Source organism: Podarcis pityusensis, assembly GCF_964106645.2.
Source record: "Podarcis pityusensis genome assembly, chromosome: 13".
Taxonomy (NCBI): domain Eukaryota; kingdom Metazoa; phylum Chordata; class Lepidosauria; order Squamata; family Lacertidae; genus Podarcis; species Podarcis pityusensis.
In genome coordinates, this window is record NC_138038.1 from 31,504,846 (window position 1) to 31,515,208 (window position 10,363).

A 10,363-nucleotide genomic window follows, 5' to 3' on the forward strand; every position below is an offset into this window, starting at 1 on the left:
ACTTTATTATGTTTCAGATGTGGGTAGACCTTGGCTCAGGCACTGGGCGTCTATCCCTCCCAGTCCTCCATGGGGATCTGGGGAACATCAGGGTTATCCATTGTGTTGGGGGGGATGGGCTGGCTCTGGAGAACATATGTTCAAGCAGAGAGAGCCCACCCCCGTTACACCGCCATTGCAGGGAGAGCAATGACAACCTCTAGGCCAAAGCCTCCCCTCTAAACTACCCCTTTAACGGGAACCCTGGGATCGCTGCTGCAAAGAGAAGGGGGGGTCACCACTGCATCTTCCCCCCATTTAGGGAAGATAGACTAAAGGATTCTGCCCATGGCCTGATACCGCCAAAGTTGTGACGTTTTGCTACGGGAAAGGCAAACCTGCCAATGCAGGAGAATTCCTTTCCGGCCCCTCAACAGCGACCTTGATGTAGCAGCGCCCGTATACCTGTGGAGAAAAGGTTAACCAGGAAAAGAAGTCTTAAATAGGGTGGGTAGGGTGGGAGAAGCTCTGGAGCCAACTGATGATTCCCAGGTAAGATTCTACCCCTATTGTGTGGGCAGGGTGGTACCTCCCCCTACCTGGCCTGATCACCTTGGCAACACCTCCCCAGGTGGGATTGGGAACTGGCTGAAGTAGGAGGAGACCTCCAGGTATCCCAGCTGGGGAAGGCGAAGCCAAGCCTGTGCTAATGGTGCCGCATAGGGTCCAGGGGGTTGCGCACGACCACGCAAAGGGCAACCCCCATTTAATGTGGGGAGCGGTCGTTGTGGTGCTGCATATTTATTGGTTCTGAAGGCAGAAAGCCTTTGCAGAGAAGGATGAGATCTGCATTCCTTCACACAACCATGAATGATAAAAAATGCAGGAGTTCTGAATTTTTAAACTTGGTTTAAAGTAGTCACATGAAGCTTCAAATCTGATAAGAGCAGAAGCTTCACTATAAGTGTTTAGGCAACAGCAGAAGGCTCTTGCCAGTTCATTCATGTATTTTCTTCCCCTGTACCACGTCTCTGATCTAAATCCCTCTCTCTGCTATTTGTCCAACAGTGGTAGTGGGGAGATGCAGGGACCTTGCTGGAAAACAGCTTAGGAGAAAGTGTAAAAAACAAGAAACAAAAATCCCCACACATACTCAACAATAGGGCTGAACAAAGAACATAGTGAATGGGGAAAGATCTCTTTGCTATGTTATTATGAACTTGTTTTTGGAGTGCTTGAAATATATTCCTGTTTTCTTTGTTTCTAAGCTGCTCTGAGCATGATTTGTGTGTGTGTGGAAAAGCAGCATACAAATAAAGTGAATGAAGGAAGGAATGTCTTACACATAATCATAAGGAATGTGCTCAGTATTGGCTCTGTCCTGCCTTGAAGATCTCTGAAGATATGGCACTAAAACAAAAAAGAAGAGAGGCAAAGAAGCTGTTATAAATTAGGGCTGACATATGTCTGGATTTCCCCAAACATTACCAGGATTTCAAAGGCAGACTTGACGTCCAGGTGGGATTTCCAAAAGGTGGCCCTTTTCCTGGATCTTAGGCAAGTCAATCAAAAAAATTGCCTTTTGGGGGGTGTTTTTGTAAAGGCAGGGGGCAGTTTCCATGAGGAAGGAGTGACAGTTAAAGCCACTCCCCTAAATGCACAATCCTCCAAATGGATGCAAACTATTTTCCCTAACAGAATTCAGTTTTGTACTTTCTTTTTGCTAACATATGCATGTTTGTGCACAATTTCTCCCATACCTGTGCACAATTTCTCCCATACCTGCGCACACACATATATGCACACACATAAAAAGTAAGGACATTTTTACTTGGGGCCTTGCATTGCAATTGTGTGTTTTGAAGGAAAGCTGACTTTCAGTTTACATGCTGTTCCTATAAGTATGAACTAGGCAAGGTCACTTCAAATGGGAACAGAATTTCTTCCTCACCCCTACACAATGATCAGATTTGCTGATACTTGAAAATCAACCCTTTTCATGGTAGATTATCATTGCTTCAGGTTATGATCACTCACCTTTCTTGACCAAAAGGTAGATCAAAAGTACCAACACCAGAATGGTACCACCTACACCTCCACATATAATTTTCCAATTTGGCCCTGCCAAAAAAAGAAGAGTAATCTGAATTAGATCAAAAAAGAAAAAAGAGTCTTCGTTTGGTTTCCCTCACAAAGCCAAAATTAGCTACGCTTGCCATACGTCCGAAAATTTCTGGACATGCAAGGAAATCGGATGCCAAAAATGGCATCCCAGGGGATTTTTTTTTAATTGGAACCATAATAACCAGAGACACAGGTTTTATTTATTTATTTATTTATTTGTTTGTTTATTGCGGGGGGGAGATTGGGGTGTCAAGAATTTTACTTTTTCAAATATGGCAAGCCTGAATCAGGCAGTACCTCTCCCTCATATCTTTTGAATAAATGAACTATTTAGCCATTTTTCTCTGTATACTGAACTGGCTTGATTGATAGCAATCATTGTTCAGAAAAGAAGAAGAATTCAGACACTGACATCAAGAGTGCTCTCAAACTTTCTACACTGGCAAAAAAATTCTGTTAATGTGGTCTCAGGGTATTAACGTTCTGTGTTGGGAAATGACAAAAAATGTTTTCTTTTAGTGATTGTGTTTAAGTATAAATTGAATTATTTTGTTTCTGTGTTAAGAGTTGAAAGGGCATACAAAAACAAATAATCAAATAAATAAATATTTTTACTCACTAATGTTACTTACTTGCCATTGGAATCATAATTACCAGGGCAGGGAAAAACATGGACAATATCAGAAAAGCATGGCTCATCAACCCATCAAGAACAACAAGGCTCTCATAAATGTGCACTATCAACTCAGTGGTGCCAAACTGAACTGTGGATCAGAACAAAACTCCTGATTGGATCACACACTTCTCTGGATTTTGTAATGTGGATTTGCCACAAAAGGGGCCCACAGAAATATGTATTTTAATATAGCATGTGTATTTTATTTGGAAATGCATTGAAAAGCACTGATAAAATGCATATTTTGAGGACTGCATATATACATTAATGTATATATTAATGTGCATCATAACAATGGGTTTGATTTGAACTAAAAATCAATGGTTGTGACTAAGAGCCATTCATTTCAATAGGTCTAATCAAAGTATAACTTAGCTGGATAGAAGAACACATGTAACCTTTCATGCACTCTTTAGAAAAACATGATGTGCCAAAATAAATGAAACAGGATGGACATAGGCTGATCCACACTCCATCCCTAGAGGCTAGACACATAACTCATGAATATGTTTTACAGGTTGCAAAAGCATCACTCTTTGATAAGCTGCCTGACAGCAATATCTATTTTAAATACGCTATTAAGCAGCGTTCCTGGAGAAGTGTTGTCATCTCTGTGGTATTGGTCAGATCCTCCAACATCTGTTGCATAGGTGAAAAACAGCACCTATTTTCATTTAGATGAATATATAAATGTGCTCCAGGGAAGTCTGAACATGCTCTGTGGCTATGCAACTGTTGTGGTAGGAGAATAGAAACCAAATGGCTGGGGAATTAAATGGACTGTGCTGCAATATGGCATGGCTGGCTAGCTGGAACTCTGAACAGGACTATCCCACCATGCAACATTCTCTTCATCATTTCTACAGTCTTACCTGGCTGGACAATCAGCTTCTGAGCAACACTGAGGGCAGATGTCTTCCTATGGTTCATTGCATCAATCTGCTGGTAACCACAGGAATATTGGCCAGCGTTCTTCGGCAATGCATAGACTATGTATTGAGCAGTTTGAGATGTTGCTTTCTTGGATGAAACAGGAGCCCCATCTTTACAGAGAAAGAATCTGGTCACCACAACCTCTGATGGAGCCGTACAGAGTACTGCAATAATTTCCCCTTCAGGAACCAAAGTTGAATTCAAGAATAAATCAGGAGCAGGAAGTTCACCTAGAGAATGAACGAAGGGAAGAAATAAAGAAAGAGCATAAATGAATGGAGAGAGTAAGTGAAAATGTAGTTGCAATGGAGGGTGAACATCTGAGTAATCATGTACAATTAGATTGCTTTATCACCATTATTTTGTCTTACTGTATAGCGTTTTAGCACTTTGTTCATAATTGTTTATTCTATACTTTTAATTATTTCTTTTTGGGGAAAGTGGCGTGCAAGCGTTCTACTCTGTTTTATTTATTTGAAGCATTTTAATGCCACCTCAATTTTTATTTAGAAATTTGAGGTTGTAAACTCTCAGTTTAATTCTTGATGATGAAACGAAACAGCCCTCACCTTCTTTGATAATGAATATTTAGCATTAAACATTGGGTTTGAGTAGAGGAACACACACCCCATTCTCTGCAATCCTGCACACACTAGCGCACACAGTCTTGCACAGTCTCAAACTCACCTGTAGAAGTGCAAAGCTCTGAATCTTTGTCATCACCCAAACACCAGTGCTTTGCAAGCAGAACACCTGCAATAACATCCATGCAATATGTTTATAATATGTTTTAACAAGTAAACACCAGGGCAGAGCAATGATTTAATAATTCTCCTGACCTGCTATTTTTGCTGCAGGTTTTTGGACTGGCTTTAGTGTTTTCTAGCCTCCCTGATAATTTCCAATTATGCAAATAATACACATATAGATGTGTGAATGCAGAGCTGAGGAGCTGAGGAGAAACCAATAAAATTGCCCTTTCCCATGAGTTTCATTGTTTCTTCTACCAGCACTTCTTTAATTTGTACATTTACATTATGTTATGTAACCCAGTCATCGTTAAACTGAAATCCTTGGTTCTCTTGCAGATAGTACAAGAAGAAGAAGAAGAAGAAGAAGAAGAAGAAGAAGAAGAAGAAGAAGAAGAAGAAGAAGAAGAAGAAAGATGTTTTCATGAAATGTATTCCACAAGTTGAAGAGGAAAGCCTTATTTCAGTTTATTTTTAAAAGTGTATGTTGAAAACAGCTTGGTTTTTCTGCAGTGCTGGGGGGGCAATCCTATCACAAGATCTAAAGACATGGGCAGCTTAGGATTCAGCAGATCTCTCCCTCAACTGGTCTCACCATGCAAAAAGTCCTTCCAGCTCATACAAAGCTTTGCTCATCACAGCTCAGCTAGTTAAACTGAGGACACTGTAAATCCTCCAGAAGGCTGTTGCAGGGATGTGGCAAGGAGCAGGTGACTTAGACTGGAACCTGAGCTCATTCAAATCAGTCTTGAGTCCTGGAAACCTCACACAGAACCAGATTCTTAAGGCTTGTTTTTTCCACTGCCTCACTTAAGCAGAGCAAACACAAACCCCTGTGTTGCAAAATGTAAAAATCTACAAAAATGCAAATGCCACATGTTGGCTAATAACTGTTAATGAATATATAATTGGTTATGATGTAATTCAAAATATATGAGTAAGCTACTTCAGAATGATGGATATATCATACAACACATTTCACAAAATATACAGGTAACTAAAAGTTGTTATACCGTATTTTTCGCTCCATAGGGTGCACCGGACCATAGGGCGCACCTAGTTTTTAGGGGGGGAAATAAAGGGGGGGTTATTTTTTTTCCCAGCCCCAAAGAGCAAAGAAGCCAAGACACCGAGTGGGGTCCATCCCGCTTGCTGTATTGGCTTCATTTTTAGCCGTGGGGCTGGGGCGGGGGAAGCCCAAGCTTCCCCCGACCCCAGCCCCCAGAATGGGTCCGGGAGCGGCGGCGAGGTTGTGTGCAACCTCGCCTTCGCTCCCGGAGCTTGCCGGGCTGGGGGCAGGGGAAGCCCGAGCTTCCCCCAAACTCAGCCCCCAGAACGGGTCCGGGAGCGGGGGCGAGGTTGCGCACAACCTTGCCTTTGCTCCTGGAGCTTGCTGCTATCCGTAAGACTTCTGAGACCAGTGGGAACTCCCACCGGGCTCCAAAGGCTTGCGGATAGCTGCCTGAAGCCTAGAGAGTGAGCGGGGTCAGTGTGCACCGACCCCTCTTGCTCTCCAGGCTTCAGCGAAAGCCTGCATTCGCTCCATAGGACGCACACACTTTTCCCCTTCATTTTTGGAGGGGGAAAAGTGTGTCCTATAGAGCGAAAAATACGGTATGTATCAGAGTCAAACGAGAATCAAACAAATCAATGAATAGTGAGGAACGCCAGGCCGTCTCTCAAAGGAAGATGTCTCACAAAAGTCTCAAAGAAAGATGTCTCTCTGAAGTCTCAAAAGGACAGTATATCCAGAATAGTTCAACTGTTTCAGAATAAAGTCTTTATCAGGAAATAATTATCAATGAAATATTCATACTAGTGGGGATCATGCTAGTGGATCAGTGCTCAATGGATAGCCACACCTTTTGAGATTTCAGAGAGGTGTGCATATCCAGAGGTACCACTGTATTTTGCTTCTGTGCTAAGATTTAAAATGGCATACTAAAACAATCAATTAAATAAATATTTTTATTCACTAATGCTGCTTACTTACCACTGGAAGGACAATTATCTGGTCAGGGAAAAACATGGACAATATCAGAAAAGCATGGCTCATCAACCCATCAAGAACAACAAAGCACTCTCAATTGTGGTCTAGGGTAAGAAATTTCCCTGAATGTTGCTAGAGGAGCTCTCATAATTGTGGTCTATCAAGTTAATGGTGCAAAACTCCTATATCCTATATAGGTTGTAGGGTTATAAGTAGAAGATAGTGTATTTTAAATTAGTATTATTTGTAAGTAATAAAATGTGAAGATTTTTCTGGTTAAAGTAAGCGCGATAAAAAAAGTTAGAAATTATGATATATGTAAACTGCTAAAGATGAGGTAAAATGAAAATCAGATAGGGGGGACTTGGAGAAACCCACCTAACAATGTTTAGAAAAAATAAGGATAAGACAAGAATTTGTTTGTATTGTTTGTTTTTCTGTTTGTGTTGTTTATTTGTGTTATAAAATGAATAAAAAAATTATGAAAAAAAACAAAACAAAACTCCCCTGTTGATCGGAAGAAAACTCCTAGTTGATTCACAAACTTCTCTTGATTTAGTAATGTCATTTTGCCACAAAAGTGCCCAAAGAAATATGTATTTTAATATAGCATGTATTTTATTAGGAAATGCATTGAAAAGTATTGTAGAAATACATATTTTGAGGAATGCATACCAATGGTGTCATTTAATGTATATATATATGTGCATCATAACAGTGGATTTGTTTCCAACTAAATCATAGGTAGGCTCACTGAAATCAAAGGTGGCGACTAGCTATGATCTATTAATTCCATTGGGCCTACTCAAAGTATAACTTAGTTGGATAGAATAACACCTGTAACTTTTCATGCATTCTTTAGCAACATATGCAGTACCAGCAGAAATTAAACGGGATGGACTTGAGCTGATATAAGTCCCATCCCTAAAGGCCAAACACAAACTAGGCACATCAATATTTTTCACAGGTTGTATGTAAACCAATGAAAAACACTGCAAGGTTGAATCTCAAAAGCAGACCAGGGAGGACTGAACATGCACTGTGGTTATGAAATACTGGATAATTGTTGTGGTGGGGGAATAGAAACCAAATGGATGAGAATGAAATTAACTATGCTGAAATAGCTCATGGCTGGCTAGCTGGAACTCTAAACAACAGGACTATCCCACCATGCAACATTCTCTTGCAGGTCCCTTCCTAGTCTGTTCCTTTATACAGCCTTACCTGACTGGAGAATCAGATTCTGAGCAACACTGAGGGCAGATGTCTTCACTTGGTTCTTTGCATCCTTCTGCTGGTAACAACAGGAATAGTAGCCAGCATTCCTCGGCAATGCATTGATTATGTATTGAGCAGTTTGAAATGCTGCTTTCTTGGATGAAACAGGAGCCCCATCTTTAAAGAAAAAAAATCTGGTCGGCACAACCTCTGATGTAGCCACACATAGTGCTGTGATAATTTCCCCTTCAGAAACCAAAGTAGCATTCAAGAATAAATCAGGAGCAGGAAGTTCACCTAGAGAACAAACGAATGAATGGACGAAATAAAGAAAGAGCATAAATGAATACAGAGAGTAAGTGAAAATGTAGTTGCAATAGAGAGTGAACATTTGAGTAATCATGTGGAATTAGATAGCTTTATCACCTTTATTTTTGTCTTACTGTATTTCTTTTCAAGCACTGTTTTCTCCCCCAGAATTGTTTGTTGTATACTGCCTTCATTTATTTCTTTTTGGGGAAAGTGGCATGCAATGTTCTACTGTATTCTGTTTTATTTATTTAAAGCATATTAATGCCACCTCCATTTTTATTTAGACATTCAGGGTTGTAAACTCTCAATTTAATTCTTTAGAAGGTATAGCTAGAAGATTAATAGTTAGGTGAGCAAAAAGATCTTATGAGGAAATCCTATGTCAAGTTTCCAATAGGATGAGAATTTTAGGATACAGCAACTCTGAATATTGGCCAGCATTCTTCAACAATGCATAGACTATTTATTGAGCATTTTGGGATATTGCTTTCTGGATGAATTAAGAGCCCTGTATTTACAAAAAAGAGATTTGGTCAGCACAACCTCTAATGGGCAAACACATAGTGTGAAGATAATTTTCACTTCAGGAGCCAAAGTTGTATTTAAGAAGAAAACATGAGCAGGAAGCTCAAAGAAAGAAAGAAAGAAAGAAAGAAAGAAAGAAAGAAAGAAAGAAAGAAAGAAAGAGATATGTGAATGCAGAGAGCAAGTGAAAACTTAATTGCAATGGAGGGCGAATATTCGAGCAGTTCTGTGAAAGTGTGTAGATTGCTTTATCGGCATTATTTTTTTTCTCATTGCTTTGCTTTCCTAGCGCTTCTTTTTGTGCTCTTTTATATTGCATCTTAACATGTTTATTAGTTGTACACACACGCACAATCCTGCAGTCCTTTACATACTTACCAGTGTGCACAGGCTTCACAGGCTCAAACTCACCTGTAGAAGTGCAAAGCTCTGAATCTCTGTCATCATCCAAACACCAGTGATTTGCAAACATAGCACCTGCAATGACATTCATGCAATATGTTACCACTATGTTTTAACAAGAAATAACAAGGGCAGAGCAATGATTTAAGAATTCTTCTAGCCTACTGTTTTTACTTCAGCTTTTTTGAACTTGCTTATGTGTTTTCTATCAATCCCTGGAAATTTCTAATAACCATATTTGTGAATTCCGTTCCCAGTTTCCCAAACTTACAGAGAATCCAGAAGAGATTCATCAGGGCAGAGCAGGAGTTGGCTTGTCAATCTGACGTTGCCACTCTTCTGACTCTCAGGTCCTTCTACTTCTCTCACAGACGAGATGGAAATGATCAAGACATTTGCAGCATGCATGTTTCTGTCCCCTCCCCCAGGGCACACCCTCAGATGTGGCTGCAGCTACAAATCAACAATGCATAATTTTTACACCATTCCTTCTGGTGAACTATTCAATGTATCTCAGGCACATTCACTTAGAGAATATTTGATAGTCAGAAAGGCAGCTTTTCATCCATTATCCCATTTGCCCCCCACCAGACACTCCTCTGAAAATGAGTAACTTAGTTCACGTGATAGAGAGAAGATTCGGACATTAATCATGTTGAAAATTCCTTCTAAGGATAGAAGTAGGAAACATTTTTCCGGGATAAAATGAATGGGGCTGCACCCAAGCAGCTAATGCCCAAGGTACACACCCATGCACACAAACCACCCCCATGCAGCATGGCATCCCCATGCCACAGGGCCTCGATCCCTATTCTAGCAGTTTCTACTGTGAAACTGGGTAGAGCAAGTCCTTTCACCCTTTTGGTGTGGCAGCATTGCGGGACAGCAGACGCTTCACTAAGGCCTCAACAAGGGAATTGTGACATCAGTGCCCCATCCAAATAGGTGGCGCAGGCATAGGCTCTCACCACCTATCTAGAGTCGAACCCTGGCCTGCACCCCGGATAGGCAAATGGTGATGAAGGCTCGGACATGGGCTGGGCCAGGGGGGCAGAACCAATGGAGCAGGCAGGCTTCCCCTGGGTCTGGTCTGTCGGGCAGATTGATTTATTGCTCAGATAAGCCTGAGGTCCGGCACACTTCTGCTGCGCAGGCCTCTGCATTCCAAAGTCCACATTCCTGAGCAAAGCAAAGATTGGCAGCGGTAAGAGAAAGACCGCAAAAAACTCCACTGCATTCTTCAGTGTGCTTAAATAAAGTCCACTCAGGATCTTGGCAGCTAAAAGCAGTTTTATTTACAGCAGACTATCCATTATCTATCACAGCGAACAGCATCGTGAAAACACGTCCTCTCTCCTCAAAAGCAAAAGTAGAGAGAAAGAACAAAGGCTTGAGGCTCTCGGAAATGACGCAGAATTTCCCCCCTCCTCTCAACAGTAGGCAGGGCGTACACTC

The 10,363-nt window shown here is 41.1% G+C and overlaps 1 protein-coding gene across 3 annotated transcripts in view; it reads right to left on the reverse strand.

Annotated features, from left to right (window-relative positions):
* Positions 1–9,305, reverse strand: part of LOC308461134 (uncharacterized protein) — a 52,763-nt gene extending 43,458 nt beyond the window's left edge. For 2 of the 3 annotated variants that reach the window (XM_080977784.1, XM_080977783.1), the window contains exons 1-8: positions 9,180–9,305; positions 8,918–8,983; positions 7,676–7,966; positions 6,455–6,472; positions 4,400–4,465; positions 3,652–3,942; positions 2,017–2,100; positions 1,323–1,389 (exon numbers count right to left, since the gene is read on the reverse strand). In XM_080977784.1, the coding sequence (XP_080833910.1) occupies positions 1,323–1,389; positions 2,017–2,100; positions 3,652–3,942; positions 4,400–4,465; positions 6,455–6,472; positions 7,676–7,966; positions 8,918–8,983; positions 9,180–9,201 (905 nt within the window). In that variant the 5' untranslated portion in view covers positions 9,202–9,305. The remainder of the gene's footprint in view (positions 1–1,322; positions 1,390–2,016; positions 2,101–3,651; positions 3,943–4,399; positions 4,466–6,454; positions 6,473–7,675; positions 7,967–8,917; positions 8,984–9,179) is intronic. The other variant, XM_080977785.1, reaches the window with a different exon arrangement.
* Between the last annotated feature and the right edge of the window lie 1,058 nt (positions 9,306–10,363).